The 19,750-nt window shown below is 44.6% G+C and overlaps 1 protein-coding gene across 4 annotated transcripts in view; it reads left to right on the forward strand.

The window, feature by feature from the left end:
* Positions 1-678: 678 nt before the first annotated feature.
* Positions 679-19,750, forward strand: part of galnt18a (UDP-N-acetyl-alpha-D-galactosamine:polypeptide N-acetylgalactosaminyltransferase 18a) — a 91,938-nt gene continuing 72,866 nt past the window's right edge. For 3 of the 4 annotated variants that reach the window (XM_034587763.1, XM_034587764.1, XM_034587765.1), the window contains exon 1: positions 679-1,266. In XM_034587763.1, coding sequence (XP_034443654.1) covers positions 1,017-1,266 — 250 coding nt within the window. In that variant the 5' untranslated portion in view covers positions 679-1,016. The remainder of the gene's footprint in view (positions 1,267-19,750) is intronic. The other variant, XM_034587766.1, reaches the window with a different exon arrangement.

The following is a 19,750-nucleotide window of genomic DNA, read 5'->3' on the forward strand; positions in this document are numbered from 1 at the left end:
TCTGTCATCAGTCGAAAAAACACTGATACTTTTTAATACTTTATACAGTAATACTTTTATCTCTATTAACCTCTATCTGCATATGATTGGTGATAAACCCATTAGCCGACGTGTTTCCTGAGCCTGCTCGAACGTGATTGGTCAAAATAGAAACCTTGAGGCTTCCAGGCCCTAGAATCTTGTGTCTCCGACAGATTCTGAACATTCACATGTAAAATGTATTTATAGAGATTATGGACAGTAACCAAAACCTTAACCGTGAACAATTCATGTCTAAACTTAACCGTAAACTAATCACAATGCACATTTTATACCTAATCACAAATTTAAACCCTGATCCTAAAAAGTAAACCCCTCAAAGAAGTAAGGAGAGGCCAAAATGTCCTCACTCCATGAAACACGCGCACACACACACACACACACACACACACACACACACACACACACACACACGTGGTTTAAACATCACAAACACCCACTTTTACGCACGGATCCAAAGACTTCGGATGTAGGCACCTGTTTTATTTTCATTAACCCTCCTCCTCTTCCTCACCCTCCTCTTTTCCTCCCTCCTCTTCCTCCCTCCTCCCTGAGCTCCAGCTGTGAGGGTGGGGGGGGCGGCATTAACCGTGCAGACCCCACCCCCCTCCCCTCCCATTGGTCCGGATGCGGGCTCCGGGCTGGCGGGAGGAGGCTGCTGCGCGGAGTGTGACAGCTTTGCAGCGGCTGAGCGCAGCTTGAGTCGCCGGCTGCTCAGCGGGGAGCCTCCTCTTCCTCCTCTTCCTCCTCTCTAATCTCTCCTCACACATATTATTCATGCTGCCGGATAAAGAAAAGCAGTGAAAGCCTCCTGGGGGTGGGGGGGAGGCGGGTTTCGTGCGATGCCTGAGCCGGGACCTGATGCGCACTGACCCGCAGCGTCGCTCCGCTGTCCGCACGTTGTTCCTCCGGCGCGTCCTCGACGCACCTGCCCGAGCGCGCCCGGCACCTGCAGGAGCCCGTGGAGGGATGTCGCGATGCTGTGCTCACGCAGAACTAAAACTTTGGTGTCGACGTGCGTGATCCTCAGCGGCATGACCAACATCGTGTGCCTGCTGTACGTCGGCTGGATCACCAACTACGTGGCCAACGGCGGACACAAAGTTGCGGAGAGCGGCGGCGGCGACGAGGCGCAGAGAAAGTTGGAGGAGGACGGGAAAGGAGAAACCCTGAGGATTATGGAGAGACTGGACCGACTGGAGAGCGTGGTCAACGAGCACATTAAAGGTCAGTGCAGTGGTAGGGGGTGGGGGGGGTCTGCTCAAAGGTCACGGCAGTGGAGGAAGCAGTGTCCGGGTTAAGGAGCCTCCAGAGAATAGTGGGAGCAATTTAAATGTACATTTCCAGTCCCTGCTCGAGAAATCCAGTTATTTGAAACATGTGTCCTTTAATCAATCCGTTGAAATACAGAAAATCAATTTTAATTACAGCGAGACTTTCAAATCAGTCGATATAAATATAATGATCACAAATTATCGGTTAATTTGAGGATTTTGCTCCTGAAAACACTTGATAAACAGTTAAACATGTTTCCAATCTGAGGTGGAACATTTAAACCAATCACGTGCTTCACCTCCTCCTCGCCTGCATGATGCTTTAGCATTTTATCAACATGTAGATTGAGCTTTCGTTGTATTGTAGAGTCCGACCGATGTGTCTGTTAGAGGATGAAACTATAGCAAACAGATGTGGGCCACCTCAGGCAATGATGCGGCCCAAACAAAATGGATGTGAGCATAAAGTGGCAACTTGTGAAATTGCAAATTTGGCCCAAATATCCCAAAACATATGTGGGACTATTTGGGCAAAGATGCGGTTCTCTAGACGAGGTGGAACCTGGACGTGAACCTGAAGTGGCCCGTGTGGTAAATGGTGAATATGGTCCAAATGGCACAAAACTGATTCGGGCCACCTTTGGCACTAACTTGTGGCCCAGATCTGGCAACAGGAGCAGACTGCCCAGGTTTCTCATGGTACGTGTCCTGGGTGACAGTGGGACAGTGTGGGCCAGATATGGGCCAAAACTAGTTTGCTATGTGGGTATCGGTTGATTCGAGCATTTCCTTACTGACATTTTTGTCTGCGGATATATATTACGATAAGAAAAGATAAAAGTTGTAGTTTACTCAAGAAACAACGTAGAAAAGATTTGCATTTATGTCTACGTATATATTTGGTTGTAGTTGTGTACATCTGTTTTCTGTATTTATGATTATTTACAATAGGGTTTATAGTTGAACTGTAAAATATCAATTCTCAATACATACGATATCTAAGGGAAGCGTTCTTTAGATGTTTGTATCTGCCGATATATCAGTATTTACTCCCTGATGTCAGTATCGGCCCCAAATAATCCACATATACATAAAGATGCATGTTTTCAAACACAGTCACTTTAGTACAAACAGCCAATAATATGAAAACATGAACAACAAAGCAAAAATAGAAGTTACTTGACATCAGTGTCACAGGAGTGAAGTTGTTTTTCCACATGTAAAAGTTCAGCTCCGTCGTTAACGTCGCCCACGATCGACTTCTTGTGACGTCATAAATCCCGTTCGTCCCAGCAGGTCTCCGGAGCGCGGAGAAGCTTTCCCTCCTCAGCAGGTTGACGTGGAAACAGCCTGAACTCTGCTCGTACATCAGCTCGTACAGAGAAGGTCAAACATCTGAATTCACGGATTAATCACCTCGCAGGACAAAAGAGAAACGAGTCCATAGGTGATCACTGAAGTTTCCACGAGGATGAAAGTCCTGCTCCGACACAGCATCCAATCCACTGACAGCCACTGTCCCATTTGAATCTGTATTTGTATCATCGCCCCATTTTCAGCCGCCGCCGGCCAAATCTTAAAGTCCAGCCTAAATTGAGAAATCAGATTAGGTCGTTTGTCTCACAACAGTAATCAGGTCAGAGCTGGACCAACTTCTCCATCACTGTCTGACCGTGAAACTCACTTGACGTGATGTTTTCCTTCAGGTCAGTCTGTTCACTGTCAGTTTTGCTCATTGACTAAATGTGGTCACTCGGGAATAACAGTCTTCTGTCTCCTCCGTATTTTAATTATCCTCCTCAGTGAGTCAACACGCCGAAGAAGTGGGACAAACTCGTCCTTTCTCCTCAGATAAATGGGACAGTACATGATCCACTAGCTGGATGTAGGAAAGAGGGAGAATATGCAGTGAGATGATTAAAGCTGGAGCCGTCTTCCTGTTTCATGGCTGATCGACGGCAGCAGGACGTCATCGCTGAGGGACACATGAGGCCGATAGACGCTTATCAATCATCTCTGGACCAATCCTGTCGATGCAGGATTCATTTACACCAGCAAAGGGGAGAGTGACATATACAGTGGAAGAGGATTGTTCGTATAAGATACTGAAACAACAGACACAGAAAATGAGTTGAGTAGTTCTTCTTCTTTGAAACGTCACCTACATCTTTTCTTTTCTGTCATAAATCCAGACGTGAAAATGATCGTGTGTCAGGTCGGAGTGTCACTGTACAACAGGGGGCGCTGTGTCCCAACTGGAGGGGTTTAACAGTCTGTAGTGTCCCAGCGATTCAGCAGCGTCGAGACATTTCAGACGTAAATTGAAGAAGATGAAAACTTCCCCTAACACTTGATTTAAACCTGTTCTCTGCTGCGGAGCTCCGGCCCCTCTTTGTGCAGACAGATGTTTGTATGATTCCAAACCTGCTCGTCATTAACATGGAGGGAGGCACAGTGATGTGAGCTGTTCAGACATGCTAATAGAATCTGTATAGGCTCCGGGGTTACAGCGGGTGAGTGAATTCCTCCTCCGGAGTGCCAGGCACACTCCTCTACACTGCATCGCTCCTCGGAGCCGGTGCCAGATTCCATTATCGGCCCGGGGCTGATGTGTTTATGTGTTTATGCTTTGTCACTGATACAAGAAGACCAGACTGCAGAGCTGCAGGTTTGAATGAGGATAATTCAACGGTAAGAGGGAAAATACACAAACTGAATTTGGGTTTTTAGGAAAAATGAACTTTTTCAATAACAGAACTTTCACTGGCCTCGACTCAGAATCTGAAAAAATGAAATACGCAGTTTGGTAAGAGAAAGTAAAAAGTATGAAGGTAAGAACAACTTAAAAATAGTTACAATAATAAATACACAGTAAGAAAATAGAAATATGGAGTTTGGAGTGGATGATGTCACAACTATTGGCATCATAGACTGTAAATAAAGTCTCCACTTCCTCCCACGACCCAGAAATGAAGCTGAACTATACAAACAATAACATCTTTTGATGATGACGTCATGTGGAGCCAGTAGCGATCAGGGCTGGAGCTGCGGTGATGAAGTTACACACGACAAAAACAACCAGTCATCAAATAACTGATGAAAACCAAACACCTGACGACGGGTCAGACGTTTTGAAATGATATCTGGGCTTGAGTCGGGATTGGTCATGTGACTCGGCCATCGAATTAATTTTCTAGACTCCTCGTGCCTGTAACCTCGGGTCGGGCTCGTTTTTTACTTCGGGCTCAGTTGCGTGTTTAGTTCGAGAATTACAGCCGAACTACCTCAAATTATACTTCATCGAATTTATTTAAAGTGCGCTTAGATTTTTTTCTATTTTGCTGCATGTCCCATCAGCTAACGTGGAGGAAGTGGGGCTTATGAAATATACTGCAGCCAGCCACCAGGGGGAGATCAAGCTGAATTGGCTTCACTTTTTGCAACTTCACGTCGCTCATGATGGTAGAAGACGGAGAGGACTTATATCCCGTCTCCTCGTCTCTGTTGTCCAGACTCGTCTCTCTTCCCTCCACTCTTCCTCCCTCCCTCCCTCCCTCCCCCCATCAATCAATCAATACATCAATCAGAATTTATTTCTGATTATTTCCCCCCCCCCCCCCCGAGTCACCCATTGCTTTCAAAAAATATACTTGTTATAAATAAAAGACTCAGAACAAACAGGAACTGAGGAAACTCTGCCATTAATCTTATAAATGATCAATGAGGAAACACCAGAGGCAGAACACAAACATTTAAAATTCAGAATAACACAATAACAAAATAATAGAGAAGTGAAGTGAGCAAAATAGACTCTCAAATTACAAAGTAAAAAAATGAGCAGAATTCTCTTTGCCAGCAGTTTAAACAAGTTCCTGGAAAACAAGTAGGAGAATCAGGAAACAGGCAGCAACTGCAACTACCTGCAGGTACACACACAAAATATTATGTGTGTGTGTTATATGAATATATGAATAATAATCTCAAGCACTAAATGTTCCTGTACTTGTACACAAAGGTGATGTCATACCTCAGCTCTATGTCGCGTCACCTCCTGAATCCTGAGAACTCACAGAATCTAAACGTTAAATACTAAATAAATAAATACTCGTTGTCTGAATAATGAGTTTGAAATCCAGAACTTAAAGTGAAGGTAGTTTTTATTCCCTCTGCAGTGGATGTTTAATGCTCCCGTCTGTTTGTCTGTTAGGATTACTCAGAAAACGATTTCCATGAAACTTGTTGTACGGATGAAACACGTGACGAGAAACAACTCATTGTATTTTGTGAAGTTGTCCGTTTAGCCTTGGTGGAGATATGAGCTCTCAGAGCGGCCCCCTCCAGTTTCATGGTTAATTGTCTCAGTCACACACATGATTTATTCTCAGAGAATAATTCATGGATGTTGATGAAAAGAATCTGACACATTTAGAGGACTGACGTGCGTGTGTGTGATTCGCTGCAGGGTGATTGAATTTAAAGGTCTCGTTGGAACTCGAGCTCTGCTGAGTGACGTTCGAGTTTCACTTGTAACTCACTTTATACGATGACTGACAACTTAAGCAGGTAGAAGTTGAAAGCTGCTCGGCGGTGGGCCTGCTGCACCTCCGCCTCTCCCTTGATAACCTTCCTCTGTGGAGCTGCTGGATCTCGTCTGGCCTTCTCAGCCAAAGCCAGACGCTGGCCTTCTCTACAGAGATCTCCCTGGTGACTCTGTGCAGCTCCTCGCAGCCCAAGGTCTCAGAGCAGGTGTAACGTCGACCGATCTCCATCCGCCTCCTCTGCACCGGCTCTGACATGTATCATCACACATCCTCATTTAGCTCCCGATGGCTGCGACAACCAAAGAGACACAAGTTGTGTTTTATTCTAACTCTGAATGAACCAATAAGCTGCCGACGTGTTGACGAGCGGTTCGTCGACCTCTGACCTCACGCAGCAGCTCGGTCAGCTTCCGTGTTCGGGCCGTGTTTATTTGCTGCTGCAGCTTGAGGTTTGATTCAGAATCGTCCTGTTGGGTTGAATATAAGATGACTGTGATGATAACACACACACACACACACACACACACACACACACACACACACACACACACACACACACACACACACACTTCTCTTTGAAGATACGACACAGCTTCAGACTCGTCCTGTAGGGAAACACATCCCGAGGTTTTATAACTGGAACAAGTGAAACATGAAACACTTGAGCAGAATGTAAACGTGGGGATTTAAATTCTGCTCCATTCTCTCGCTCCTGGAAACAGTCAGAATGTCACTGAGCGTTATTCTGTCTTTTCCGAATCCTGATCATCGGTGACTCCGGCAGCTCTTGACAGATTTGCTCCTCGGGTCCGTTTCTGCAGCGACGACATTTAAAGACACACAAGCCGACAAAAAACATATGCAGGCTACAAGAGGACAAACATCAGGGCCACGAACGACCTTTTAGTTTAAAACTGTCCCATGTGGACATCTGTAGTTTTCTAGTCCTCAAATATATTGTGATTATAAATCTAATCTAGTTTTTTGTTTTGGGAAACTGCAGCACTGCACCAACAGGAACATAATGAAAGAGTCATCGGGGGAAATCGGGAAATAAAACGGCTTTTGGCTTTTCTGATAAAATGATAATGAACGGTAATGAAAACAACAGAACGAGTAAAGTAATTAAGAAATGATGTATATTTAATCCTCTGTCAACAGACGTCTCACTCGTGGCTCATAACTGACCTTGGGAAACTGTTGTTTGCAGGATCCTGTTTAAATCTAACATTAAAACTGGAATAGGGAGAAAATGTATTAATGCAATCCTGTTCAAACTGATCTAAGATTAAAACCATCATAGTTAAAAGATAGTTTCTTTATGTGGCAGGAAGTGAAGCCTCCTGTCTTCTGCCTCATGTCCTTCACACGTGATGACATCATTGTGTTTTAATACCGTCGTGGAAAACATCTTCACATCTCAAAAACTAAGAAATGCACAAAGTTAAAATAACGTATAGAGTGTTCCTGTTTTTATCTTTAGAAATATTTTGGATCAATGTGTGTTTGTGTTTATTTAACTAAATCTGATGGACAAGATTTTCATTTTTTTTTTAAATATACAAGACAGTTTCAGTACTTTAATCATTTCTCGTGGTTTATTGATTTGTTTAACGTGTTAGCTTAGGTTGTACAGATTGTTGGGATGTGACTCATTTGATAATACGAAGAAAAAACACTGATATAGACACTGGAGGGACATTTATATTGCAGACACTTAAGGGTTAACTCAATTTGATCATGTCATTATATATTTTATAATGTCTTATTTTAATTATATACAACATCGTCTACTTTTTTAAATATTTCTCTATATTAATACTGCATGTTTTTATCCCCTTTGCTGCTGCAGCACAGAAAATCCCCCCGTTTAGGGACTAATGAAGGATTTTCTCATCTCTTATCTTAATTCCTAATTCCCAACACTTTGGCCTCGATGTGGAACAACGTTCAGTTTCCATCCGGTGAGCTCAGCGGTAATGAGATGTGCTGTGGTATCAGCTGGCTCCTCTGGCTGGTGCCGCGTTTCACTGCCGGCTGTGCCGAGGCCCCGGTGATGAACCTCCGGCATAATTGAACACATCGGTTCACAGCCACTCGTTCCCCACTCTGCGTGGATGTGAGACGAACACGATAAAAAGCACGAGAACGATTGTTTCTGAGGCACAGGATGGATCCGTGGCCTGGATATGAACACGAGGATCTGTCTCCTCATGTGCTGCTGACTTCTGATTGTTTGTTTCTCTCCTGCCAAGTACAAGTCTTATTTTTAGTCGTCTCTCTATGAGTCAACGCAAGTTGATCCATGTTGACAGTCTGCTGAACTGGAGGAGTGTGCAGTGCTGCAGTGTGGACTTCTAAGTGTGTGTGTCTGTGTATCTGAGTGCACGTTGCGTGTCTGTTGTGTCATCAAACATGTATGACTGTGGTGTGAGATGGGATGTGGACGTCGTGGCCGGTCTACAGAGCATGTGGATCGTTGCATGAAGAAAATACCACGACTGCAAATATCAGTGGGTCCAGGCTGCAACAACACAATAACACACAGGTGCACGGGGACATTACTGTAACACACAGGGACATTACTGTAACACACAGGTACTCGGGGACATTACTGTAACACACAGGGACATTACTGTAACACACAGGTACATTACTGTAACACACAGGGACATTACTGTAACACACAGGTACTCGGGGACATTACTGTAACACACAGGGACATTACTGTAACACACAGGTACATTACTGTAACACACAGGGGAATGTAACACACAGGTACACAGGGACATTACTGTAACACACAGGTACATTACTGTAACACACAGGGGAATGTAACACACAGGTACACAGGGACATTACTGTAACACACAGGTACACAGGGACATTACTGTAACACACAGGGACATTACTGTAACACACAGGTACACAGGGACATTACTGTAACACACAGTGGCATTACTGTAACACACAGGTACACAGGGACATTACTGTAACACACAGGTGCACAGGTACATTACTGTAACACACAGTGGCATTACTGTAACACACAGGTACACAGGGACATTACTGTAACACACAGGTACTCGGGGACATTACTGTAACACACGGGGACATTACTGTAACACACAGGTACACAGGGACATTACTGTAACACACAGGTACACAGGGACATTACTGTAACACACAGGTGCACAGGGACATTACTGTAACACACGGGGACATTACTGTAACACACAGGTACACAGGGACATTACTGTAACACACAGGTGCACAGGTACATTACTGTAACACACGGGGACATTACTGTAACACACAGGTGCACAGGTACATTACTGTAACACACGGGGACATTACTGTAACACACGGGGACATTACTGTAACACACAGTGACATTACTGTAACACACACGGGGACATTACTGTAACACATAGGGACATTACTGTAACACACAGGTACACAGGGACATTACTGTAACACACAGGGACATTACTGTAACACACAGGGACACGGGGACATTACTGTAACACACAGGGGAATGTAACACACAGGTACACAGGGACATTACTGTAACACACAGGTGCACAGGGACATTACTGTAACACACAGGGACATTACTGTAACACACAGGTACTCGGGGACATTACTGTAACACACAGGGACATTACTGTAACACACAGGGACATTACTGTAACACACAGGGACACGGGGACATTACTGTAACACACAGGGACACGGGGACATTACTGTAACACACAGGGACATTACTGTAACACACAGGTACTCGGGGACATTACTGTAACACACAGGTACTCGGAGACATTACTGTAACACACAGGGACATTACTGTAACACACAGGTACTCGGGGACATTACTGTAACACACAGGGACATTACTGTAACACACAGGGACACAGGGACATTACTGTAACACACAGGGACATTACTGTAACACACAGGGACATTACTGTAACACACAGGGACATTACTGTAACACACAGGGACATTCAGGGGACATTCAAGCACAGAAATCCGTTTTCTTGGCTCAGTTTTTCTGCCAGTTGCTCTGAGACGCCTCCAAATGAGGCTATTTATATGATAGGATATTTATTTATTTATATAAAGAGGAAAAGTGAGGGAACTGCTGGATCATAATAGATATTTGATATGAACATGTGCAATAAACACGCTGAGCAATGAAATGGGGGGAAAATCTCTCTTTCCTATGAAGTCACCCAGGATCTCAGCACCATCATCAGAGGGTTTGCACCAAATGAACCAGAGAAAACTACTTTCCTGTGTTTGTTTATTTGATTGTTTGACAGAAGGATGATGAAAAAACTACTCAACCCATTTCCATTACATTCTGTGGAGGGGGTGGAGGGGGGGGTGCGGATCTGAATAAATGGACAGATTCCAGAAGATTTTAGTTTCTCTTTCTCTGCAGCGTTTCCCCCAGAACTCCGTCACTTCATTCCATATTGAGTGAAGAGTGACGTCTGTTCCTGTGAATGTTTCTCTCTCACATCAGCTACAGAAACGTTACCAGAGACGGATGCTGCGATAATTTAGTGACAGATCCTCGTCTCAACCCTCGTCTTCGTCTGTCAGGCGGAGGAGGTGCGACGCTCCCAGTTCTACAGATGTCACTTTCGTCAGCACCTTCGTCAAACGGCTCCGATCTGATGCTGGTGCACAGATTCTACAGTCGTGTGTCAGGGGAGTTCACACCCGTTAGTGGACGAAGCAGAGACGGGATCCAAAAGGAGCTCACCTGCCCAGAACCACCGGTTTTCATTTTACTGGACATGATGAATTATGTCAAATAACTGATACTCCTTCTTCAACCGAACGAGGAGGAACCAGGTCCCCCTGGTGGAGGGACAGGAAATGGGCCAGGAAATAAATCAATACCTTTTTTGCATGAATATGGACTAAGAGGTGAATTCAGGATTTCACATCACTTTATTTTTTGACATTTCCACCGATTTCCCAGGGAATAATTCATATCATATAGCAATCATATTCAGAGGACTTGTATCTGTGTGCGTGTGCAAGTTGGTGCAGCTTGATTGAATTTAAGGGGATTTTTGGGCCTTGGTGTTTATTGTTTATTCAAAAAACAGTTTCAAATCATGGGATGGATCCAGGAACGTTTCACTTTCTTTAACATGAGGAGACTGGGTGTGTTAGCTTTGGTGGAGCTTTAGAAACAACAAATTCCTGTCTTTCTTTCTTCACTCGCAGGATTTCTCTCTCTTTGCTGGCGATGCTCTGCCTCAGGCTGACGTGTTTCTCTGTGGACGTTCAGTTCTTCTCCTCAGCCTTTTTTTAGGAACTCAGAAACTTTACCTGCGTCTCAAGCAGAGGAATCATGTTCTAAACTTGTACAGGGCTGGAATTTGCAGCAGTGGACTTTGCTACCACAGTAATGGAGCTAAGTTTAGAACAAGGTTTCACTGGTCGAAATACAGGTAAAGTTTCTGAGTTCCTATAAAAGGCTCCTGGGTTCAGGGGAAGAACTGAACGTCCACAGAGACACGTCAGCCTGAGTGAGAGAAAGATGAAGGATCAAGCTACTCGTCATATTAGTATCACATTCAGGAGCCAGGACGCCAACATGGACGACTCGGATTATTTCTCATAACTGTTCCTAACGATGCAAAGCTCGTTATATAAACACAAGATAAAAGTCTCACTGCAGCGATGGATCAGGACGTTTGTGTCTCTGTGTCACTGAAACCAGATAGAAGGCAGCTCTGTTGCTTCTGAGCAGGATGTTCCCAGGTATCTCAGACATGTTTCTGCCTCGTTGAAATGAAACTCGAGGGGCTGAAGCGACGTGTGGAAGCAGCAGCTGGTTGTGTTTTAACGACACAATGAGCAGAATAGAAACCTCTGACCTTTAGTCTTTAGTTTCATTACAAAGCAGCAGCAGGTATTTGATTTCAGATGCTGGTTGAAATCTGACCACAGGAGACTTTCCTCACTCGAGATGAACTTTCCTTTATCACTCCACGGCTCCTTATTTGTCCCCAAACCTGAAATTGTTCCTTCTTGTTTTGTAAATGTGTTGCTTCCAGCTGCTCGTATTGTTTTCTATTTTAAATTATTTGCAGAGACACAAACAACAGCACCATTGTTTTCGGGGGTTGTATGATTTGATCTTGTGTAGAAAAACTTATCAGTTGCAGCCACAGCATCCGGCTCGTGGCGTTAAGACTCTGCAGACACGTTCTGTGTCTCCACACCAGCGTTATCTTGGTGAAATATGCATTATCTTTATCCAGAAGGCTTCATGGCTGCAGCTCCACACTGATAACAACTGTTCCTCGGTTGCTTTTACAAGTTAACTGTCATCGGGTTGTTTCAAAATCCCCCTGAGACCCTTTTTTAATTTGTTCTTGTTTTGCACCTACAGCAGTTTCAATTTTATTTAGTCAATAATTGTTTATTATTCCTAAATTCATAATTCTACTTGTTGCAATTTTCATTTCTCTGCAGACCGACTCTAATCAAATGTCCAGTGTTTAGGACTTTGGAGCAATCAGTTTTTTTCTTCGTCAATAATCCCCAGAAACTACGAATAATTGTGTTTTTGTTGCATTAGAATTAATCCTTCATATCTACACCAGGAGTCGGTCCATGTTGTATCACATCGTGGACACAACAAAACAAACTGCAGAGATGCAACCCGTCACTTTACACATGGACACACAAACCAGAGACACTAAATAAAGACAGACATCCCATCCACTAACATGGAGGAGGCAGGGTTTATGACCAAACAGCCACCAGGGGAGGATGAAGATTGCTTGGCTTCACTTCGGTGTCGTCCACACACACACACACACACACACACACACTGGAGATTCATTTTGTACTTAACCATCTCTGCCGTGCAGTGGTTTGTGGGTTGTACTTGACACATGTGACACGCACACACACACACACACACACACACACACACACACACACACACACACACACACACACACACACACATATATATCTTTTCCAAATCCCAATTGCAGTAAAGTGCAATCTGTTAAATTTAGCCAGTCATGCATACACATCTCATCCTAGAACACACACACACCTTCTCTTCCTCCAGTCGTTGCTGTAAGCTCTCATCACCTGCAGCAGCAGACTCCCTCACTGCGGCGCCCGTTCACATTTCACACATGACGTGTCCAACACGGAGTCTCACATTTAGTGTCACTCACTGTCGTCTAAATCCCTCAGCGTCTCTTTGAGGCTGCGTTACGACGCACCGCAGGGAGCCTCTCCTCTGTGCCGTCCCTCGGCTGAACTCGTCGTGCAGCGCTGTGGGAAGACTCGGCGGCTGTGAGCCTCGTGAAGTTGTCATCTCGGGGTCTGCGGGAAACGTCTGACCCATCTGGTGTCGTCTCTGAAGAAGCGTCTCTGAAGAAGCGTCTCTGAAGCGCTGGATCGGCCACAGGAAAATAAATAGAGAATGAAGCATGAAGAGTCATTGCTTTACTCTGGTTTTATAAGTAATTCAGAAGTTAGTGGTGATGTTTCTGAGGCTAAGGGTGACCCTGACAGTCAGCTGATCACTGTGGTGTAATCATCTCCTGGATCCTGTGAAGTGGCCACAACACAACTCTTCAGGGTTGTGTTGTTAGTGCACGTACAGGAAGTGAAAAGCTTCCAGCTGTAGTCGTCACATTCAGAGTTCCAGTCACAAATAAACTGTGCGTGCATGTAAAATGCACACGTATAGATGACATGTTATCTGCTTGTCTCCTCCACCGGTCTCCTCCTCCATTTCACAGACTCACACGACTGTGTTGTGTCTGACAACATGAAAACAGCAGTGAATGCATGTGTGTGTTGTGTGCACATGTTGTTATTCATGGTAGAGGAAGATGTCGTGGTGCATTCAGGGACCATGTATCACGTGTTCTTCAGCAGGGGATGGAGTTTGCTAAATTCTTGCAGGAAACAAATGACAAAAGAAAAACATCTTCAATTTGGATTTTCATCCAGGACCATGGTAAAAGCTGTAGAATGGATTTTATGACCAAGGATTTTTGACTGAGCTCACACGACAGATCCATGTTCATAAAAATGTAAATTCTACAAAACACTAAAATAGTTTAAAACTTATTTTTCTGCAAATGCCATAAAATAATCTCGTTAAAAAATGACGTGAACCCACAGAGAGTTAGAAGAAAGGCCTCAGGTTCCATCTCCCCAACTTTCCATCAGCACGACGAAGTTGGCTCCAGCTCAGAAAGTTGTCTGCGTGTTGCCTCGACTCTCTGCGACGACTTTATCTCGGCGTTGAGGGAAATCTGGTCGTCCCCGAGAGAAGGAAGCTGGTATTTAGCTGCAGGGCAGTGGAAGTGAAAAGCACAGGGACAGACTCAGGGAGCTGGAAGTGAATCTCTGATGGTGTTCGCATCAGCAGAAACGGTAAGTCTGGCGGAATTAAGAACAGCAGGGGGCAGAGGATGAAAAAGATGAATTAGGTGGAAAGTCCCTGGTCTGACAAAAGAGGACAGGATCTTAACTTGTGACTGAAATACTGTTTTTTACCAGCAGCAGCAGTACGGCTGGTGTTATTGTCACCTTTTTAAAATGTGTGCGTTTCCTCTTTAGGATCTAACACTGATCTTGTGAGGACCAGTAGACCTCATAGGGTCCTGGATAATGTTAGGAGTAATCTGTGAGTTGTGGTTGGGTAGATAGATACGGTTTTAGGTCGTTGGAGGCTGGAGAGAGGGCGACTCAAAGTTACCAGCCAGTGTTCAGCTGAGGTCTGTCTGTTGAGAACTGTTTCTGCTCGTCACACGAAGAGACACAGTGAAAACGTTATCTACAGAACTTGAGCTAAATCCTCCCAGTCTGCCAAGGACGGTTAAAAGGTTCATGGATGTTGTAACAGGCCACAGACCTGTGCAGGATTTCTACTGTTGTATCATTATGAAATGGTGGTGGTACAAATATATATATAGTGCATATCAACTATAGTGTAATATATATAATGCACAGACAGGGAATGCATCGCCCCTCCAGTGCTTTTCATTGCAATTAGTGGAGCAGGCGTTTATTAATATGACTGTCACATTCTTTACTGAACAGATTTGTCACTGTCACAGTGTGTGGAGCAGCAGGAGCAGCAGGAGCAGCAGGAGCAGCAGTGTCTCCTCAGTCCCTCAGGCTCAGTGTAAACTGAGTGTTGGAGTGTGGACACAACTTTACGATGCTTCTGTTCTGTCTGGTGGCTCCGCTGCAGTGAAAGTGGGCCGATGGAGGATCTGCATGCTCGTCACAGCGAACGCCGGAGGCTTGTCGGACTACGGGATTTTTTTTTACCAGCGGATGAATCTGTCTTCTTTAATCATCGTTACCTCGGGTCCCCCTGAATCTGTCATGTTGGATCTCAGCCATGTGAGGAAGTGCAGAGCTGCAGGCAGCTGGGAGATGTGCTGCTGCTGCCCTCCAGCTAAACTGCTTCAGGTCACATGCTGCAGCTTCCTGTCGGGGGGGGGGGGGGGGGGGGGGGGGGGGGGGGGAAAGGTTATCGTCCAGGTCACGGGACAAACTCCTAAATTGTCTGTCTCGCACATCGTCTGTTGCTCAGTCATTCAAGTTCAACAGGTACAAAGATAAACTAATGACTGAGGCTTCTTTACTTATGATCCAGCAGCTTTGTGAGGTTGTATATTAACATATGAACATACAAATACAAAGAATACATAGTTAATGATGATGCATATTTTTATATTTTACACTTTTGCCTCTGAAGGATGATTCTGGTTGACTCTGAATCCTCGATCTTGTTTTTTCAGTTCTGACCTTCGTTCCTTTCCCTCATGAAACTCACTAAGTTTTAACTTCTGACGTGGGAACATTTTGACTTCTGTGAAAACTCAAAACACACAAAGAGTCCGAGTGCGTTGGTTTTCAGAAGAAGGGCGTCGGTTAAGAAACAGAAGCCATTTCCTTCATTTGTCTATTAAAATGAAAATGTGGGACAACACTACCTGGAGCTTTGCATTAGAATCAGTTTGAATGACTCATTTGTTTATACAGGACTTGATAGCATGAATGCATTTAGATTGTAAAAAGTATTTTTATGTCCATATCCCACATCTGGCCCACATCTGGCCCACATGGAATGATGGCACTTGGGCGGTCTGCTCCTGTTTGCCAGATCTGGACCACATGTAAACCAAGGGTGGCCGGATTTGTTTTGTGCTATTTGGGCCGTATTCACGTTTTATCACATGGTCCACATAAGGTTCTCATCAACACATTTGTTTGGGGATTTTTTTGGGGAACATTTGCTATTTTATAAGTGGCCACTTTAGGCTCAACATCCATTTTATGCACATTTCCTCTGCAAACAGTAATTATAACGTTGATTTTCCCTTTCACCTCCAGATAAAGTGGTTTAAATGTTTGGGATGAACTTTGGATAATGTGATTGATATTTTTTAAATCACATTAAACACATTTGCCCTTTTGAATTCTTGACAATCAATGTTTGCACTACCCAACGGACAGAAAACATTTATAAGCTTAAATCCAAGGTGCTTTTAAGTAAAATGAAGAAATTGTGAACCATAAGTCCTGAGTCACTGCAGAGGAAAGGTGGAAATGTTGGTGAAAACCTATTTACCTTGCGTCCCTCAGCTGGATTCGGAGGGCACTGCTTTCCTTAACGCTCAAAGAGAGAAATGTGAAGGAGCACCTGAGTTCCCCCAGCTGCTCGGCTGCAGCGCTCCACCTCTTCTCTGTGGAGAGCTGTTAGACTCAGCGCCCTGCGTCACATGGCCCAAATACAGACGTGTTTTTTTTCTCCTTGTGCTTTGGGAAGATTATCTAAGATGTGAGTTTGCCACCCACTGTCGCTCTCTGCCATCTGAGGCCTGCAGCGGCCCAAAGGCTGCTCATGGAACCCCCCCTCTGCTCTGATCCTTCCAGCCGCTCGGTAACATCAAAGATAGCGTTTGATTATCGCCTGCCTTTGGCCGGGAGGAGATCCCACATCCCGATCTCTCAATGAGAGCTTATCTTGTATCTTTATAGTGGCTCGGGCCTGAGCCCCTTGGAGGAGGACAAGATGGAGCTCTGCATATTTTCAAAAATGAATTCAGAAGAGGACACGGTTCCTCTCTTATCAAAAAGACGTCCGTCCCATAAAGTCAAACTACTGTGACTGCATTGTAGCTGGGCTTTAGTAACACAGTATGATTCACTCCGATCAAAGACTGTAAATAATTAGATGGATGATGCGTCTCCACTTCCTTCCCCTGTCCAGAAATGAAATGAAATATTCTCTGAGCTGTAGAAGTCAGGGGATCGAGGCATGAACGTAGTAACTCAACAAACTTACAGGAAATATAAACACTTGAAGTGATGAGAACTGAAACAATGATCGGCAACTGGTTATTATATCTGGTCCGACAGATCATTTTGATAATAGGATTATTTTTAATTTCACCATATTTGACCGACACAGATTCTTCCCTGGTGTCATCGGTGCGGACTTCCATCATGTCGTTAAATCACTTTGTCTTTAACAAGTTGTCGTCAAAGTAAAAGCTCGATGTTTTTAGTTGTTTGGCTTTATATCGAGCTAAATTGCAGAGCTTTTATTTAGTAAAGTTCAGGCTTGGGCGTGCTAGAACCCATGGAATCAGGAATCATTTCAAAGTGACAGAGTCTTGGAGAACATGTGTAAACCTGCTGAATCCAGCTGAGGAAGTTTGTGGGTCGTCTCACACGATCCTCACTTCTGCTGAGAAACATTTCCCAGCTCGATGTTTTGTCCTCATCTGAGTTTGTGTTGTTTTTGTTTCTTTCTGCCTGAAGGATTTTATTTTTCCACATCCTGCGTCAGGTTTTAATGAGGAAACTCTCATTTCCCTCGGACTCTGCCAGTACTCTGGGTTCCAGAGCTCAACTAGACGCTACCAACAAGTTCTGTGCAGACTCTGAAATATTTTCTAATCAGTGCATTAATTAGCTAAATGAACGACCCCATTAGCGTAGCTGGTTATGTTCGATTCATCATGGTGATTATAGCGGCGTGTTAGATCGCTCCAGTGCTTCTTGTGTGGAGAGGAAACGGAGACTCTTCTTATCTGCTGCCGTCAGACCGCAAACTATTTTAGTCTGAATGTAGTTTTATTAATATTTCCTCCAAATCACAAATGACACGCAACACCTGCTAATTCTAATAGGAAGGAAGCGCTTCATTAATTAAAACTTTTTAATTAATGAAGTGTTTTTTTCCTTTCTTCTCATGAAGATGAACAGCAGAGACGTTTAACACGTGAACAATAAGAGACAGAAGTGGAAGTAGAGGAGTTTTTAGGTCTTTGACCATCAAGTCTGTAGTTTTTTCTACGACACGTTTAAAAATCAATACGACCTCAAGTTGTGTCCATCTCGTTTACATGCTGACTCCGAAACGTTGGTACGCAGTTAAAGTTTTCGGGACACGTTCGATTTGCTGCGTCTGTCCGAGAGAGTTTTAAGAACAAATAGAATAATAATACAATACATTGGAGCGGCTCACGTCTAAAGAATAAAGTTCCAAATCCTCCTCACGGATGAGTTTCGGATGATCAGAGTCATTCGAGCGCAAACGTGGCGATGATTGAATGTAATGGAACTGAAATGAAGCGAGCTGCAGCTTTGTAAAGTTCATTGTTGCTGCAGCGACTCGGCTCCGGGCGGCTTCACCCACCTCTGCCTCATTAGCTGTCACTCACTCAGAGGGACACAATGCAACCTCTGTGCGGGCGTGGATTTTGAAATCGCTGCAACTTTTTCTAGACTCGAGATGGAGCCTCGTCCGGGAGAAGTGAAATTCAAACTGCTCTGCAACCTGCTCTTCTTGCAAAGCTTCACAAATGAAACACAAAGGACACTCGCTCCCAGATCCTTTTACCTGAGCAGTTCCTCTGATTGCAGTGTGCCGCAGTCTGACGAAATGAAATGGCAGCAGAGTTTGCAGAATTACGCCGGTGATGGAAAATTCTCGGCAGCAATCATCGTCAAAACCACCAGGCCTTTCAAAACAGAATGATGAAAGAGGAGAGGAGGAGGAGAGGAGGAGGAGAGGAGGAGGAGAGAAAGACAGGAGGGGACGTGGGGGATGGGGATAATTGAGAGAGACTAGTAGGAGGAGGCATCGAGAGGATAAACGGATTGAGAGACACAGAGGTGCTGGGGAAGGAGGTGGTATAGATGGGATGTGTGTGTGTGTGTGTTTGTGTGTGTGTGTGTGCGTGTGCGTGTGCGCAAGTGATCCAGAGAGAAGATAAAAGAAAAGAAGGACAACGGAGGAATTGAAAGAAAGAGAGAGAGAGAGGGAGAGTTTCAATCTGTCTCTGGAGAATTACCTTTCTGGTTGATGCTCGGGCTCGGAGATAATCAGGTGTTGCAATTCCACTTCCCCCAGGGTCCTGAGAGCAGATTACAGAGCAGTACCACACACACACACACACACACACACACACACACACACACACACACACCCTCCAAACCTGAGTAAACATTGGTCTTTTACCTCTTTTTATCCATATTTATGTCTTAAAACCCTCTGGGAATGTACGAAAGAGGTCAGTGTATCTCTCTCTCTCTCTCTCTCTCTGTGTGTGTGTGTGTGTGTGTGTGTGTGTGTGTGTGTGTGTGTGTGTGTGTGTGTGTGTGTGTGTGTGTGTGTGTGTGTGTGTGTGTGTGTGTGTGTGTGTGTGTGCGATGCAGTTGCACACGTGAATCACGCGCCTGCACACCTGCAGCACAGTTACATGTACATGTGGGCGTGTGTGCGTTTGAAGCAGCAACGGGAGAAATTAGTCCATCAGAGGAGTTTTGTTTCTTCAGGGAGAGAAATCCTGCCTGCTCAGC

This window comes from Hippoglossus hippoglossus, chromosome 6 (genome assembly GCF_009819705.1).
Source record: "Hippoglossus hippoglossus isolate fHipHip1 chromosome 6, fHipHip1.pri, whole genome shotgun sequence".
Classification (NCBI taxonomy): domain Eukaryota; kingdom Metazoa; phylum Chordata; class Actinopteri; order Pleuronectiformes; family Pleuronectidae; genus Hippoglossus; species Hippoglossus hippoglossus.